The sequence below is a fragment of the Myxocyprinus asiaticus genome, chromosome 49 (assembly GCF_019703515.2).
Source record: "Myxocyprinus asiaticus isolate MX2 ecotype Aquarium Trade chromosome 49, UBuf_Myxa_2, whole genome shotgun sequence".
Taxonomy (NCBI): domain Eukaryota; kingdom Metazoa; phylum Chordata; class Actinopteri; order Cypriniformes; family Catostomidae; genus Myxocyprinus; species Myxocyprinus asiaticus.
Window position 1 is genome coordinate 25952953 of NC_059392.1, and position 18772 is coordinate 25971724.

The following is an 18772-nucleotide window of genomic DNA, read 5'->3' on the forward strand; positions in this document are numbered from 1 at the left end:
TAACAGTATGTTATTGCTCAGCTGTTTCGAACTTCTCTTTACCTCTGAACAAAGACGAACTTCGTAAAACTGAATTTATATAAATGGAAGAAGCCAAACTTTTCCTCCTGGATGAAATAGAGCACCTTAGGTGAGCAAAGCATTTATTCTACGTGACTCCTCAGTTAAACTGCACGTGTGATTGTAAAAAAAACTCACGCCCAAACCACACCCATGATTAGTTTTAACTAATAATGAACGCTCTTGGACTAGCCGAGTTCTCCTTGGTAAAGAACTTCAGAGATGTGCGCGAACAGGAGAAATGTCACCAAACGAACACCTTGGCAGAACAAAAACGTCACTGCATTTCATCATCATTTTAGTCAAACTAAAAGAAGCCTGTTCGCCTAGCAAGTACAAATTAGCATTAAGTGTGCTGCAGTCTTAAATCTAATAACATTTGTGAGGTTTCTGCTACTGGTGTAAAAACTACACTTAACTCAAGATTCATTCTCTGAAAACAAGTCTATCTTATGCAGTTTTGTTTCACAAATGTTATCTTGTTTTAGATATTTTTCCTCAAAAACATGACAAAAATACTGCTTAAGATATTGAGCTTCTGTTCTGATATTGGAGCACAGAAAGGCGAATTTCTGTCCAACACAACACCTCATATTCACCAAATGCAATCATGCTCACATGGACTGCAAAGGACAGTAGACAGGAAATGTATCCACAGCTTTTTTTGCATCCAACACGCACACCAGCCTAACACATCAACAGAGGTGTCATTTGATGTCACAAACTGAGAAAGCAGTCAGCACATTCATGAACTGAAGAAAAAAAAAAAACTGAAAAAAAAAACAATCTCGCTTCTCTTGCTGTTTTTCCAGGTCATCAGGGACATCTTGCTAATGTGTGAAGAAACAGTGTGACCGAAAACTATACCCAGTCTCGACACACTGGAGAGAGGAACATCTTAGACTCTGTGAATGTTTGTTTGGATCTACGGAATGAGATTTGTCATTGTCATCCATCTGTCCCCTTACGTAGAGAGCAGGAAGTGACCGTTTACTTCATCATTACTCACAAACACATTGCCGATACTCACCTCTGTGACCATCATTTAGAGCAGTGTACCGTCTCAGGTCTGATACTGCAGCACAGCTTGTACCCAGATCTCTCTATAACTTTTGTCACAAAACCCCATTTATGCTGCAAAAGAACGTTGTTTTAAAGACCCAAGAAATAAAAATATACGTTTGGTAGCTTTTGGTTAGTTAATTAGTTGTAGGGGTGTACTCCTTAAAGTGTATGGGCAAATCTCACCAAACCTGTGAAGAATAATTCAGGGCCATATTTCACCCCCCAAATCAAAAAATCTAAAATAAAATATAAATGACAATGAAGCCTATTTTAGGACAATTGTTTTATTGTATTTTTTATTTCATTTTTTGCATTGTGATTTTATTTCTATGGCAATTTAAACGGAGTGTTCGGTGTTCAGTACAATCAACAGAATATGGCATAACAGCCACTTTTCCACCATTGGCCAGTGCAAGCCATGGCTATCAACTGGTCAGCCAGGGCAAATAGCCTCGGACCTCGAGCAGTGAGACCAAAATCGTTCTGCATTCCCTCCATCGGGCCAATATCTTTGCCCTGAAACCCGTCCATTTCACAAGCAAGAAGGAAGCTCAAGCTGAGGATTTTGTCCTAAAACTGGAAAATCTGCCTTCAGAGGCTGTATACGGAGGTAGGATGAAAATAAGGGACTTTTCAAATTGACCCGTTTTCTTGCTGTTGGTTATGTCAGCTGCCTACGTTTTCGGATGCAGACATACTCTTACAAAAATCGAGAGTTCATGGCAAATATGTATGTGCATGTGAAATGAATGAGTGGGAAATTTGGGGCAAATTTGCAGCTAATTTTCCAGAACTCTAGATTTTTTGTAAGGGTAGTATTAGACTCTGGACACTAGTTTGCCCTCGAAATGAACATTTCGGATTTGTACTGTGCCCTCAATTTTTTACATTTTTCCTGAACCTGTACTATTGTGCGCTGGATATGCAACTTGGCCACTTTAATCCCACCTTTGTTTCGACAGATGCCATCAATCTGACGTTGCACATTTTCATCAGCCCGAATATTCAGAAGAGCCCCGATTTCGTCTACTGACCATTACTAATCTAAACTAACTGCAAATTTGCTGCTCATTATTTTCACATGCAGATGAGATTTTGATTCGTCGCAAATGTTTGCCAGAAGTTTAACCAGGGAGCATCGTTGCTCACTATGTTCCCTTACCAGTTGCAAATACACTACTTTATATTTTTTTCATTCATGTAATTTATCTTTCATAATAACGCTGTATGTTTATATACAGTGTTCTCCCATGAACCGCACAATGGTGTCATTTATACAGCGATGTTGTTGATTAATACCATCTGCATTTAAACGTGCAAGCTCGTTATCGTGTCGCAGGTGAATGAGTCATAAGTGTCCCAATATTCAGTGGATCAGCACCCTTGCCAGTGCCTGAATTCATGTTCACGATATACTGATTCACAACATAAGGAGCTGATTGAAGCGTAATAAGTACAATTCCCTACTATAAAGTATGACAAATGCTTTAACTTTAGACATATTCAAGCAGTTATTTAGAAATTTCTTGCAAGAGTCATAATTTAAAAAGAAAAGCAGAACATTTATAAATTAATTTCTGCTTTCACAAAGACAAAGAGGAAAAATGCAAGGCTTTGCAAAAGTGATGCTATGTCATGCAAACACAAAATTGAAAAAAATGCAATGTTTTGCTGAATCACATTCTGATGTAGGCACCCACAGAACAATGAGAATTTCAGACAGGTACAAATCCAATTTGCTGAACTTCTGCACGTTTCGAAACCAACGCCGGCTCTTTCCACACACTCAAAACGCTTACGCGTTCATATTTGTCAAACCCTGTTGTGTAAGCACCCTAAGCTCTTACCTATGACTACACTACCAGCTGTCTCTTTGACCTCACCAATGGATGAGTCACTGATGGCCTTGAAGGCTGATCATGGATCAGTGGTATTGATTCCTCCTTCTGGAATGAGAAAATGAGTGTCTACCAATGAACTCTTTTGAGCAAAAGTGCAATTAGTACATTTTTGTACGGATGATTACATGACCTTTTCTGATGTCTTGGCCAAGATAGCGTGGTACTGTAGGTCAGTGGACCATCCTGGAATGGGCTCAATGGAAAGACAGTATGAATCAAAAGGCCAAATAGCTTGTTTTTTAATTGACAAAATTATGTATTGTATTGAGAAAAATGTGTTGATAAAGAGTGAGGACAAACCATAAAGGTTTAAATGTCACACTGAAGGATTCAACGCTGCATTTTGAAAAATACTAGTGTATGATAATAATTGAATGAACTCGATGAACCCTTTTAGTCCTTTTTTTTAATCTATTGTTAAGAGGACAGCCTTTGTTGCAATAGAGGAAGATGGGAAGTCTGATTCAGATCATGTATACATGTCCATTCCACGGCTCTTTAAAATAGTGAGTGTTGCTTCGTTATCACCACATTTTTCTGTGTCAATACACCATTTTAGATTTAAAGCTAAATCTGTTTGTGCTTTTGATTAGATGGTTATGTAGATTTTTGAATGTAAAGTCTTGTGAACTTTTATGCTGCACCTTTTATTCAGCTATTGAAGCCCATTTCTGCCACATAGAAAAAAATCATGCTTTGGTAATCAAAATTATGGGATACAACATCATAACTGAGATAAAAAGTTATAATTTTAAGATACTAATTCATAATGTTACTTTTTATCTCACAATTATGACTTATTAAAAACATGACTTTTTATTTCATAATTTTTGAATTTTTATTTCAAAATCTTGACTTTTATCTCACAATTATGACTCAAAATTGACATTTTCTCATAACTATGACTTTTTATCTCATCCTTTTAACTTTTTATCGTAAAATCTTGACTTTTAACCTCATAATTATGCATTTTTATCTACAAAATCTGACATTTTCACATAATTATGACCATCTCATACTTTTGACTTTTTAATCTCAAAATCATGTGTATTTTTTTCATATTTTGACTCTCATAAATTTGATTTAGCAATAGCATCTCATAATTACAACTTAACATCTCATAATTTTGTCTTAGTATAATAAACATGAATTTTTCGCACAATTTTGACTATCTCATAAATTTGTATCTCATAATAATGACTTTCTAAATCTCATAATGACTTTTTACCTCAAAATAATGATTTTGTATCTTATACTTTTGACATTTTAAATTTCAATTTTGATTTACAAAAGCACAATTTATTTTTTGTTATGTGGCGGAAATGCTTTTATTGTAATGAAAAGAGCAGCGTACACATTCTGCTTAACTAGCTATTTTTATTTTGCACCTTTAGAGGTGAATAACTGTATAATTTATGAACCATTTCCGTTTTGAGGACAGAAGCTACATGAGTTTTTCATTAAGGTGTCATCAACACACAAACGCGCGCTTGAAGTACCGTATGTCAATCTATATAATTCACACGTGCACTAAAGACATCCATGCGTATGCACGCGCAGCGCGCGCCCGCGTATGATTATTAAATACATACAGGGTGAGTCATACAACACGATAGCGCTGTAGGGAGAATACGTCACGCAGGGAGCTGTCAATCAATTCTCGCAGTTTATTATTGCAGTGACACACTCACGGTTCACGTCAATGAGACGCTCTGCTGCTTGTATTATGTAAAATATGTGTATTTAAACATCTCTGATTCACATCCAGGTGCAGACCAAGTGGCTCTAACGATCTTGATTCGTACTGTGTTGTTACCGTAATTTTGATCGGATTATGACTGGAAATGTATAAATCTGGGGCTCCATCTATTGATGCTCACACGCTATGACAGGGGTAGATTGTGTAAGTTACAATATGGGGTAAGTTGTCACAATGGAACAGTGTATTATAGGCTTTTCAGCCAAATGTAACACACTTAAGAAACACAAAACAATTCAGAATTCAGAAACAGCAAAAATGTCAAAAGGTAAAATGCTAAAATATTAACCAATTGATATAACACAATCTTTGACACTGTGATCACTGGTCCGAGACTGTCCCACCCAGTAGTGTAGTCTAGGGCATACTCAGGCATACGCCGTATGCCCACCTATCTTTCTTAGGATTTTGTGTATGCCCACCTGAAATAAGTGATGGTGAGTATGGCCGCCAGAACAACGAGTAGTCTTCTGACCCTTTCAAGCTACTAATGCGATGCCGCAGCACCGTTGCATGAATTGTGTGTGTAGCCTAATATATATATGTATATATATATTTTTTCTTTTTGTGTGTGTGTGTGTGTGTACAGAGATTCTTTCTAAACGTGCACGGAGTTGCGGAAGCGCTACTGATGGCACTGGCAAAACAGACAGTCCGACGAAGCTGATCCACCAATCAGAACGTTCATTTCAGACACAATTGGATATTTGCTAACCAATCATATTTTCCGTTTCAGTAAGGGGCGGAACATTCCCAGCGTCTGACACACAAGCATCCCTGGAGTAACCATAATTTGCACTGTACGTTTATTTCCCTGCTAAACGTAAATATATATATATATATATTTTTTTTTTCTTGTTTTTTTTTTTTTTTTTTTTTGCCTTTTACTGCCGTCATGGTGTCTTTTTTCTCGTGATATTAAATTACTTTTATATTTCTAAGTAGGACATTTTCAATATACACAGAAAAGCACATAATACTACACAATAAAACAAACAACCATTGATTCTTATGTAGACTATATATGGTGATACAAGATAACGTGTTAACATGAACATTACTACACTCATATTAGCTATACAATGCTTAACAATTTATTGCGTATTATGAATTAGTTTATTAGTTATTGTAATAATAAAGTATTCACTATTTTCATAGTAGCCTATAAGGAACATTAATGACACCTATTAATTTAAATACATATTTAACATCAAGTTACTATACTATGGTTCTTAGTAGTGTACTCTACACCATGCCAGCAAGAAACTTACCCTAATATACATTTCTGAAGTTTATGTGGGACTATAATTAGGCCTACAACAGTAATTGTTTTTTTAATGAAACAAAAAACATTTCTTACACTTTTTGCATATGTACTGTATGTAAATGGACTTTAGAGATTTTTTTCTTTTTTTCTGGGGGGGGGGGTCTTTCATATATTCACAGTATGCCCACCTCTTCAGACACTACTACACCACTGGTCCCACACATTTAGAGCTGCTCCACCCTATACAGCTATGTCCTAAAATTCATATCAAGTGCGCCATTTCATGCATAATTTGGGACTTTGGTTGCTCCCCTGACTGCAGCCGGCTAATCTCGACATTTCTCATCCGAAAACACTCGCTCGATATTATAGCTGTGAGTAACACATTTTATCACTGTTACTAGATAAAATAGCATAGTGTGATACTCAGATGCTCACAACAGCATAGTTTGGGTCTCTTGTGATAAAGACAGAGTTATTTGTATAGGAGGACATAATGTTATCTCTACATTACATTTTTAAGACGCATAATAACAAGGTAAAGTTTTAGTTTCGGTTTCGATCTCTGAGGCGATGAGACACAGCCGATCACCGAAGTAGCGTTGGGAAGTCCGAGTCATTTATAGCGAATCGGTTCGTTCGGTCGAACGATTACCGTATCGAGTCATCACTCAAGTGTTCTCAGATGTCCCCGTTGGGAATTTAACTGCTTCCGCGTTCTACATAGTGCGGCTCAGGCATTTCCGGTTACAGCGTACTGCCAAACTCTGTTTCCTATATAGTGAATGGCAGTTAGTGCACTATATCTCAGCAGTGAACGAAATGAGTGAGCAGAAACAACGTCACATATGAACTTTTAAAATACTTGGGCCTTACTTGTTATTCTTATTAAATAATATATTAATGCAATAAATCTTCATTCTGTTTGTCATGTTTAATATATATGTTAATATAAAGAGTAAATAATTCTGTATAAATATAGAGTACATTTTAAAATGTATCTGTATATTTTGCTGCTCTATGTTATTATGTTATTTAAATCAAGTAATGATTTAATGATTGTCAAAAAGTAATTTAATACATCCAGCATGAAATAAAACTTTGCAGGAGTGAAGGAAGCACTAAACTCCCAGCTCAAATATCTTCCTCGCAGTGGATTATGGGCAATTAACAGTCGTCGAGTGTACATCAAATGAACACTCAAAATCAGATTGCATTGTGGGTAAGAATGAGTGAACAAATGTAGGGAACGAGATGTATGGAATGAATTCGGACACTACTACAAAATGTCCGACACCCAAAATAGTGCACTATATAGTGGATAGGGGGCGATATCGGACACAGTGAAAGTCTTTCTAGCGAGTCAGTCCACTGGCGGCCATCTTTGGAATGCTCTCGGAAGGCCATTCCCAGTCATGTCTGTGCAGCTCCTATCTACTTGAATGGGGAGAAGACTGAAATCTCAAAAACGGCTGGTCAAGATTACGATCAAAGAACATTCAAATCAGCAGTCAAATCTGACAATACTGGAATGATAAATTGTGATTCATTACCTCATATTACGCTAAATAAAAGAACATTTTCCCGGCTTGTATAGCTAATGCGCTAGCGAGTTGATTGACAGGCGATGTCTGTATCTAAAAAGGTGATTGGCACACTGAAAACACATACAACCAGAAACTAGCGAGCTGCTTTATTTCAAAGCAAAAGTACGAAATGAGGCTCGGTGCAAGTAGTCCATTGATTTTTATCACAATATTTTCACCATAATGTGTCAAATGTTGTTTATCCTTCCAACATTCCAAGGATTGTCTGATAGACCAATAATAAAAGGAGAACTCTGCAGCTAAAAATGGGAGGTGTCCAGTTCCAGTGAGAACCATGTCCAGAACCCGTGTGCGTGTCTGTGAAAACTAACAATTAAATCCCTGATCAACCCCTTCATTTCAGTAGAGAGGCAGTGACCTCTGTTTTTTATTTTAATTTTTTTATTTTAACCCTTTTTCTCCCAATTTGGAATGCCCAATTCCCAATGTGCTTTTTAGCAAATTTTTTCAGTCCGAGTGGCGGAGGACGAATCCCAGTTGCCTCCGTGTCTGAGATAGTCAACCCACACATCTTATCACGTGGCTTGTTGAGCGCGTTGCCACGGAGACATAGCACGTGTGGAGGCTTCACGCCACCCACCATGGCATCCACGCTCAACTCACCACGTACCCCACCGAGAATGATCCACATTATAGCGACCACAAGGAGGTTACCCCATGTGACTCTACCCTCCCTAGCAACCGGGCCAATTTGGTTGCTAAGGAGATCTGGCTGGAGTCACTCAGCACGCCCTGGATTTGAACTCGCGACTCCAGGGGTGATAGTCAGTGTCTTTTGCTTGCTGAGCTACCCAGGCCCCCACAAAACAATATAACTTAAGAAACCAGTGCTTAAAGCTTTGAACAACAGTATCAAGTATTCAAGTAAACATTTAGAAACCGAAAAAAGTAATGAAATGTAACAAAACATTTCTAGTCCCAATGCACAGATATGATAGTTTGATACAAATCAGCTTTTGTCCCACTATTAATGACTACTTTAGACATAACTCACTGTGTTTCTATTAATACCTCACCAAGACCAAATTTTGAAGAAACAATCTCAATGCAAGTAAATGAATGCAGATGGTAGTTGCATTCCAAAATGTAATTCAGAACACAATTCACAAGTACGTGTTGCATTCTCAACATTGTCACTAGGGGCGCTATATCAGACATTAATGTGAACTGTCTGCTTCTACGATGCATTTTCAAGCCAACTACTGTCATGCAAGTTAAAGTCAATATATTTATCGCCGATAGATCCATCAATTTGTACCTCTGTCTGCTTGAGTTGAATGATCAGAGTCTGTACAGAGAGATTCTAGAGTTTCCAAAGTCAGAGAATGAACACTCCGCTGCACAATACTCAATATTAACCTACATGCTTCAGATGTCAGAGAAAGTGCTGGATGAACTAAACCTCAGGCAATTCACCAAAACAGAGGAGGGTAGAAGGAGACTGAAACCAGCGGTGATGAGCTGCAGAAAAGCTCTGTGAGTGTTAAATTAAAGATTACTAGGGCTGTCAAACGATTAAATTTTTGTAATTGAATTAATTTCATAACTTGCCGATGAAAAAATGGAATTAATCACATCTCATATACAGTATCAATATTTGCTGAGAAGCCCCCCAAATAAAAAAACAACAACTAAATACTAGGGATGGGCATTTTCAAGTAATTTCATAGTCGAGTACTCTAACCCACAAAAAACGAATAATCGATTACTCATAAATTAAAAGGCAAGATAAAAATAACATGTATGTGAAATGTATATTTTATTTTATTCACAATCATTACAGAGATTTCAACAAACTATGCTTTTCTTTTGGGAAAAAATAAATGAACAATATAACATGCATAAAAAAAAAAAAAAACAGAAAATAGAAACCAATACTGATGGCATTAGGATAATGCACACATTAAGTCTACATAAGTCTAAATGAAGGATTTTTTTATTTTATTTCACGTTAATATTCCAAAAACCATTGGTGAAAGTTGCTCTCTACAAAATGCTCTGTCGATGTTCAGAGATGTTACGCACATACACACATACTGATCTGATAAGCTTCCGAGTTTCTCGTACCGCTTCACAGTTTCTTTCCACTGTAAAAGCAGATCCACATCTGTTGTTTTGCATGACTCCAACAAGAACCGAATACAAATAGAGTGGAATTCAATAAGAATCAAAATATTACAAGTATTGCCACACTTGGCTTTGCTTGAAAGCACACAAAGACCCCTCATGTGTCCTCTCATCCAACACCATGAGGTAAAACATCCGATATTCGAGTAATGTTTTTAATAGTTGAGTAGCTGTTGCAGAACGAGTACTTGATTACTCATGGACATCACTAATATATACAGTATATACAGTATAGAGAGATGTTTATATGTTTGGATGTTAAGCAGAAACAATGTTGATTTGTGTTCAGAGAACTTGTTGTCACACAGAACTTTACCATGCTAAGTACCGTACAAGATAGCACTACTGAATCCTCCTTTGTGTACCGTTTTTCATCCAATGTAGGCTTGTCGGCTGTAATGTCACTGATAAGTGCTGTGAAATTTTGGCCTCTGCTCTGCAATCATCAAACTCTCACCTCAGAGATCTGGACCTGAGTAACAATGACCTGCAGGATTCAGGAGTGAAGCTGCTCTCTGATGGACTGAAGAGTCCAAACTGTAAATTAGAGATACTGAGGTATGTAATGTCATACTGTATGTAAAGTTTAAATAGTCATAAGACTGATGCTTCTTCTCTGCCCTGGGTGCTTGTTTTTGTTTTTAGCAGGCCCCAGTGTTTCACTGTGTTGTTTGGTTGATTTTCTCCCCAATTTGGAATGCCCAATTCCCAATGCGCTCTAAGTCCTCCTGGTGGCATAGTGACTTGCCCCAATCTGGGTGGCGGAGGACGAATCACAGTTGCCTCCACGTCTGAGACCGTCAATCCGCGCATCTTATCACGTGGTTTGTTGAGCGCATTACCACGGAGACAAAGCATGTGTGGAGGCTTCACGCCATCCACCGCGGCATCCACGCACAACTCACCACAAAAATAGGCTCAACACCAGAACTATCCGCTCACTGCCGCATCTGGGATGCTTCTGGGATACGTCACCTCACGACTCACTTATAAACGGTGTCATCTGTTGATATGGTTGCTGAAACGAAAACGCGCCGCTCACGCCCCGCTTATGGAGGATGTGTGAACCCGTGATGGCTCGTGACGTAGTGAATCATAATATATGTGTCACGTTCACTGTGTGTATCTCATGAAGAAAATCAGTGATACGCAGCTCTATTAACAAGAGACTTTTTTTGTGAGTTAAAGATGGATCGAAGTGAACATAAAGGTGAGAGAGTCTTAGCCCCATTATACACTGGAACAAAATAAGTTTTTGATTAGACTTTTTTGGCTTGTTTTCCAAAATAAAATCTGAAACTCCTTTAAAACAATGTACATTTACTTCAGGAACTATACTGCAGAAGAAAAATGTTTTAATGGAGAATGTCGAATACAATATTTAATCAGGGCATGACATTAACGCTTGTCTGGGACACGTGGATTTTTGAAGGGGCAAGTGAAAGAGAATTTAACTTGCCCGACCGGACAAGCAGACTAATTAAAACATCGATAACAAAATAAAATAACTGGCTATATTTGTGGTAGCCTAGGCCTGTGTCACTAGAAAGTTCATATTTTTATCCTGCTGTTGTAATTTTATCTTTCACAAGCGATCTAGTAACAGTTTTTTTGGATTTGTATCAAACTGTCAGAATTGTAAGTATAAATGTAAACTAATAGACCTGCTCCTGTCTATTGTAGAGTGTCATTGTAATAATCAAACAACCATAATGTGGCAGACAAGCCTCTCGTTCATTGGGAACCGGATTAACAATCAAAAAGACTTTAATTCAACATAAAACACTGAACTGAAACATAACAATAGCACACACACAAAACACTACTGCGTACATCTCTCTCTCTCTCTCTGGCATCCCCGGCCCCTCCTTTTATCTCTCTCCCACTGATTGGGCAACTCAGTGCCGGGCGTGAATCCTCTCAACCCGGCCACGCTCTCCTCCTTTTCTCATACCCCACCGCCCGATTCAGGCCGGGGAAACCTCCGGTCTGACTTACTCCCCCCCTCCTGGAGGGGAGCAGTTGCCCCTTTGGACATTCCGTCGCCGGCTGGATCCCGACCACACTGTCATTCGGTCCTTAGCCAGCTGTCCAGCGATCCTCTGCAGTGCAGGGTGATGGCACTGGATTTGGCCTCTTGGTGGCCGGCAGCGCCCAAGACTCTGTCCCCCGGCAGACGGCAACAGTTCCTCTGCTTCTTGGTGGACGGCAGTTGTTCCTCCACCTCCCGGCGGATGGCAGTGACTCCTCCGTCCCCTGGCAGATGTCAACAGTTCCTCCGCTTCTTGGTGGACGGCAGTGGTTCCTCCACCTTCCGGTGGATGGCAGTGACTCCTCCATCCCCTGGCGGACGGCAACAGTTCCTCTGCCTCTTGGTGGCCGGCAGTGGCTCCTCTGTCCCCCGGCAGACGGCAACAGTTCCTCCGCTTCTTGGTGGACGGCAGTGGTTCCTCCACCTTCCGGTGGATGGCAGTGACTCCTCCATCCCCTGGCGGACGGCAACAGTTCCTCTGCCTCTTGGTGGCCGGCAGCGGCTCCTCTGTCCCCCGGCAGACGGCAACAGTTCCTCCGCTTCTTGGTGGACGGCAGTGGTTCCTCCACCTCCCGGCAGATGGCAGTGACTCCTTCGTCCCCTGGCGGACGGCAACAGTTCCTCCGCTTCTTGGCGGACGGCAGTGGTTCCTCCACCTCCCGGCAGATGGCAGTGACTCCTCCATCCCCTGGCGGATGGCAACAGTTCCTCTGCTTCTTGGTAGATGGCAGTGGTTCCTCCACCTCCCGGCAGATGGCAGTGACTCCTCCGTCCCCTGGTGGATAGCAGTGACTCCTCCGTCCCCTGGCGGACAGCAGCCGTTCCTCCATCTCCTGGTGGACCACTCCAGTTCTATCGAACCCCTCCTCTCCTCTGCGTCGCAATCCTCCATCAGCGGCAAGGGCTCTCTGACGGTGTGCTTCCTCCAGTCCCGGGTGCATCTCTCTCTGTCTCTCTGGCGTCCCTGGCTCCTCCTTTTATCTCTCTCCCACTGATTGGGCAACTCAGCACCGGGCGTGAATACTCTCGGTCCGGCCACGCCCTCCTTCTCGTCACACATAACAAGAAAACGAGAAAACACTCACTGCAAAATAGAATGTCATATTTTAATATATGCATGTTATAGAGCACAACAGTTGAGTTCCGGAAGTAAAAATCCCATTCATTTTTTCCATAAGGCAAATACATTTTAATGATATCTTATAAACCTTTAAAGACAGACTTACTGTGAGCTCCGAGGTTGTTAACTGATGGTATATGATTCTGTTGAAGCCATCAGTCCATATTATTTCCACTAAGTTTTTAAAAAATCGCATGAAATAACAGAATTCCTGGTGAAGAACTACATTACCCATGATCCTGAAGAGAAAGATCGACCAATCAGAGAGCTGCAGCAAAGAAAGCATGCCAAAAGAGCTCTGCAGTGACCAAAACTAATTATATATTTGTATATATCTGAATATTCTGCAATACAATTAAAATATATTGTTTCTTTACTCATAATCTACAACTTTAAATCAATAGTTTTATATGTTTAAATAATGTTTATTAGATTACATCATTCGCAATGCTTCGTGGGATTGGAGTTCATTCCCTCATTACAGCTGTTAGATACAAAGTCTTGTATCTTTGTCTTTTTGTCCGAGTTACTTTTTTGCTTCAAATCAAAGTTTGTAATGTGATTCACGGGTTGGTTTGGTTCATGGCTTACAACTCTTTTATAAAGAATTTGATGAAATCCCTATGAAAGAAATTAATGGGAAAAATACTTCTAGAACCAAAACGGCTGAAAAGGTGAAATAAGTTTAACGGCCTGATACATTTTTATAACTTCTTGAACATATTTTGTTGTGTTATAAATGCTCTCTCTTCCTGTGCACAGATGCCTGTGATCTCACACTGGACCCAAACACAGCATTCAATCATCTCTCTCTGTTAGAAGGGAACAGAAAGTTATCATGTGAAATGGGCGAGCAGTCATATCCTGATCATCCAAAGAGATTCGATCAATACCTTCAAGTTCTGTGTAGAAAGAGTCTCTCTGGATGTTGTTACTGGGAGGCTGAATGGAGCGGACTGGGCGATATGTCAGTGGCATATAAAGGAACTGGCAGAAAAGGAGAAAGTTTGGACTGTAAGTTTGGAGCCAATAACAAATCCTGGATTCTGAGCTGTTTTGGGGAGAAACTAACTGCCTGGCATGATAACGGGGGAACATGTATTCCTCCACCATCACCTCTGTCTAACAGAGTAGGAGTGTATCTGGACTGGCCGGCTGGCATTCTGTCCTTCTACATGATCTCTGACACACACATTCTCATACACTTGCACACATTCAACACCACATTTACTGAGCCCCTCTATGCCGGATTTGTGCTTTATACCTCTTCAGTGTCTCTATGTAACATTGGAAAGCACTGAATTTTCATTTTGGTGAACTATGCCTTTAATTAATAACCTGCATGATTCCTACTCACTGCAGCTGTATGTCTTTCAGTCTGTATGCCTTTTTCAATTTAGCATGTCTGAAAAGATATTAATATAGAGAAGATAAATTATGCTAAACTTCAGATGATCATTGGGTTGCGTTCTGCACCTTCGACCCGCCAGCTTCACCGTAATAGAGTTGGTAGCAGTGTGTATCATGAAAAATGCTTTTGTGCAACACTATAATCAGTGTTGGGTAGTAATGTATTACATGTAATCTGGATTACATAATCAAATTTGTAATGTAATCAAGAGATACATTAAAAGATTTCATTTTATTTTATGAATTTGGGTGCATGTTGATATGCATATTAAAAGAAGATCAACATATGAAGCTAAATGAGCAGTCCAGTATTTGAGTTTGAGTGCATTTAAAGATAGTATTCTGTATGGTGCAGAGGAGGCCTTGAGGATATAAGCACAAATATTACTCCTTTTCCACTATAAATCATAACAACAGCAGTCTGCTTGGCGATCATGATTTCAAGCTCGATTACACTTCCTAGTGCCATCTAGCACCAAAGGCTTTTTAGCAAGTCAGTCCTCTGGCGGCCATCTTTGGAACGCTTCCAGGCAGCTATTTTACTATGTATGAGCTGCTCCTATCTACTTGAATGGGGAAAGACCGAAATCTCCAAAACGGTTGGTCAAGATTATGATCAAAGAACATATTTCAAATCAGCAATAAAATGTGCTTCTTTACCTCAGATTATGCAACAACAACAACAACAAAATTTTGCCGGCTTGTACAGCTAATGCGCATGCATGTTCTCGAGTTTATTGACAGGTGATGTCTGTATCTATTAGGTGATTGACTCTTTTACCTGTAAGGCGGGACTTCCTTCCTACATCCGTTGATCATTAGGCATTCTAATTTCTCCCTTTAATTTTAATAGAAGTTGCCCCTCTTGGCTAGCGCTTTGTGCATGTGTCAGCTTAAAACCATGATCGTGCCTAGAAACTGCAATGGCAAGATGAACTGTGAAAACTGAGTTATATTTTGGTCTGTTCTCACCCAAAATCGTTTCAGTAGACATGGATTTAACCATTGGAAATGTATGGGTTACTTTTATGATGCCTTTATGTGCTTTTTGTAGCTTCAAAGTTCTGGTCACCATTCACTTGCATTGAATGGAACTACAGAGCTGAAATATTCTACTAAAAATATTAGTAGAATATTCAAATCAGTGATATAATGAGGGTGAGTAAATGATGAGAGAATTTTCATTTTTGGGTGAACTGTCTCTTTAAAAAAACAGAATAAATTAGCTAACAGTGATATAATGGAATATATCATTACAAACACCGCAGATGACTCTATATAAGTAATTTTGAAGTGTTTGGTTATCTTTCCGTGCCAGAGATTATGCCATTATTATATGATCTGTAAAGTTGTTCAAATTGTTGGATTAGGGTTACGACGCTATGTAGTAATGGCAACGAGGTAGTAAAATTGGATATAAGTTCACACAGAAAAGGATAGTAAGCGATTTTATCACACTAAAATCATGTTTACACATATTGTTTATGTCTTGTGGCTATACTTTTGAAACAGTGAGTATTTTAACTTTAACGGATTGGCACCTCACTGTAACCCAGATTATTTATTATTATTTTAAGAAAAGTAGGGGCAAGTCGGAATTAATGTTTTGTAGTAACCAATATTATGCCGCTAATGCTGTCGACTGAACAGTTTTTATGTTTTTACTCGGTGATGTAACACCATTACTGGCCTCTAGGGGAGAGCATTGGCTCATCATTGGGCAAAGTTTGAGTTTACTTTCTCTTTCCTAAAGGCGATACAGTCATTCGAAACATAAATGTATATTTCATATTTCCAACTATTTTCCAAATGTTTATTTCTTGTACAAGGTTTCAGTTTAAAGTCAGTTTTCAGTCAAATTTCACTCTAAATGGTTGCTGTTTGTCGATTAAGACTAATCTGTCAAAAAAGGCGCGAATATCTGAGAAAGGGCTTTCAGTTTCCACTTTTAGAGACAAAAATCACTTCGGATCGATTTAAAGTAGTTTATGGCATCATGGTATCACACCCCCAGCTGAGAGAAAAAAAACAACCCACGATTTATCAACAACTGCAACATTTTACTCCTCATTCAATCGTATTGAATCAAATGCAACGGTTACTTCCTGCCATATAATGAGCAGCGAGCTACTGAAGTAGATCTGTATAGCATAAAGATCAGCATAAGCCCTCTGCGCGTGTTTGTGGCGTCAATCACTCTGCTGTTCACATCTGTGCAGCGCTACTGACCTCATGCGGTGTTGAAGGGAAACTACAGCGGACTTCAGTTCAAAACGCGCGTGCTCTATAGACTGATCGTGCGGAGGGACTGAATGAAAGTACCAGATTGGACGCAACTTCCCAAACGCGTTTCAGGTAATCGGCTTTTAATACGCTTGACTTTTTCACGCGTCCGATCTGTTATTAGGCCTCTATTAGATTCAACGGGGCTATCTGTTATTTATATTGAATGCGAATACTTTCACGCTTGAGAAAATGCGCTCGTGCTGTTTCATGAATGCTTTCAGTTGCATTCTGATGCAGCAGAAAAGTGATGTATTTACGACGGGGTAGATGCATGGTTGTCTTTGAAGTAACAGTTTGCCCCTGCATTGCATTAAAGTTATTAGTGGGTTTAATAGAGCAGTGTGTACAATCATTGAAACGCATAGGTGCATAGGTTAGTTGTGGTATGCAGGTGAAATTGACACTGATTATTATTAAGATACCCATGCTGTGAGTGTAGGAAGGTGATGGACACTCAAAAGTTTGGGAAAGTATGCAGATGCTTGGATTGATGTGTATGCAAGCTGTTCTTGCTTTATGCATTGTTGCATTACATCCTCAAATTTGGAGATCGTGATGCATTTTCGTCCCATTTGTCTAGCTTGTGCTAGAGATCTTTCATTTTTATAGGCTTTGTGAAGTGCCTTTATTAATATGTTCTTGCATTCAAAACTCTTGAAACCTTTAGAGGTTAAGTAAAATATTGACACTGTCTCAAAACCTAGTGAGCAACCTATCTAGTCAGCTTTTTTGGCTTTCTCTTTGTGTCCCGTGTTTGTGTTTTTATGTTTATTATCAGTGTTGGGTGTAATCTGATTACATATTAATTAGTTACTGTAATCTTAAATCAAAAGTAGTGTAACACATTGCATTTAAAATACTTATTACAGTTACTGGCTCTCAGTTAAAGTAACTACCTCAAAGTATACTTGGGTCACACATATTTCTAAAATAACAGTATTTATAATACATTTAAAATATGAATTAATGTATGTCTTTTTGCTTTGTGTGACAGCTGAAGGGTGTGAGACCATAAACAATGATAAAATATAGACACTTTTTTTAATTCGTTGAGCAGTAAAACAAATGTTTCTGTAAAAAGTGTTTTAGAAAGTAACTTAAAAGTAAATTTAATTTGTACTGTATTACATTTGAGTAACTGATTTATTATGCCCAAAATGCTGTCTAGGTAGGAAGGATGTAGGCTATACAAATATTCAAAATCTATATTGATATACCAGTAATCTGAATATTAGGTGGCACGCCCTCCTCAGTGTTACGGCCCTGTTAGATAGGCAGCTCACTAAGTTTTGAGCCAATGTTAATACACACTCTGTGTCCCTTGAACAAATATGACCTCAGAGAGCACTTTGCCTTTTAAATATATCTATTAATCTCTCTTTCCTAGCATTTATCCCGTGGTGTCACAGGGTCCGCTGTCAAATCTATCTACTAATATTGCCTTTAAATTGCAGAATTCAACTGCAGACTTGATCAATCTGTGAGACACGGGTTATGGTCCTGTTAAAAACCTGAAAGTAATTACATTCACATAAACAATGATTTGGAGGTTGCATTTTTTACTCCACTGATGATTAGGTTTAGGGTTGGGTTTTGGGTTAGGGAGTATAGTGAATAAAATATGCATTCCTGTTGACTGAATAGAGCGCAACAGTGACCTCCCTCTTTTTCAGCCGTCTGGGTTCCGGAAGTATTTTCCCCACTCATTTCTTTCATAGACTTTTAATCAAATCCTTCATAAAAGAGTTGTGCACCATGAACCAAACCAACCAGCCCTGAGGAGAATCACAACATCACAAACTTTGTTTTGAGGCAAGAAAGATTTTTGAAAATCTGACATAAAGACAAGAGTACAAGACTGTGTACTTACCGTCTTTCATGAGGGCACAAACTACAATCCTATGAAGCATTGCGAATGATGTCATTGAATAAATAATTATGGAAATATATTAAACTATTGATTTAAGGTTGTTAAGTATAGAAACGATATATTTGACATTTATTGCAAAATATTCCCATATGCACCAATATATAAGTAGTTTAAGGGTGAAGGGAGACTGACTCGATTACGTTATTCACAGTGCATCATGGGAGCGCGCGGTCACACCTAAACACGTTTCGTGTGTTTCCTTGGCCAC

General features: G+C 39.0%; 2 protein-coding genes across 5 annotated transcripts in view; both read left to right on the forward strand.

Annotated features, from left to right (window-relative positions):
- Positions 1-9022: 9022 nt before the first annotated feature.
- LOC127438101 (stonustoxin subunit beta-like) lies at positions 9023-14620 on the forward strand. Its single transcript, XM_051693371.1, has 3 exons — positions 9023-9135; positions 10171-10325; positions 13701-14620. Exons 1-3 carry the CDS (start codon positions 9023-9025, stop codon positions 14237-14239), a joined length of 807 nt encoding a protein of 268 aa, XP_051549331.1. The 3' UTR covers positions 14240-14620.
- A 2002-nt stretch (positions 14621-16622) lies between these two features.
- Positions 16623-18772, forward strand: part of LOC127438356 (gamma-adducin-like) — a 140791-nt gene continuing 138641 nt past the window's right edge. Inside the window, exon 1 of one of the 4 annotated variants that reach the window (XM_051693884.1) lies at positions 16623-16703. The gene's annotated coding sequence lies outside the window, so the exon portion shown is untranslated. The remainder of the gene's footprint in view (positions 16704-18772) is intronic. The other 3 variants (XM_051693885.1, XM_051693887.1, XM_051693888.1) reach the window with 3 other exon arrangements.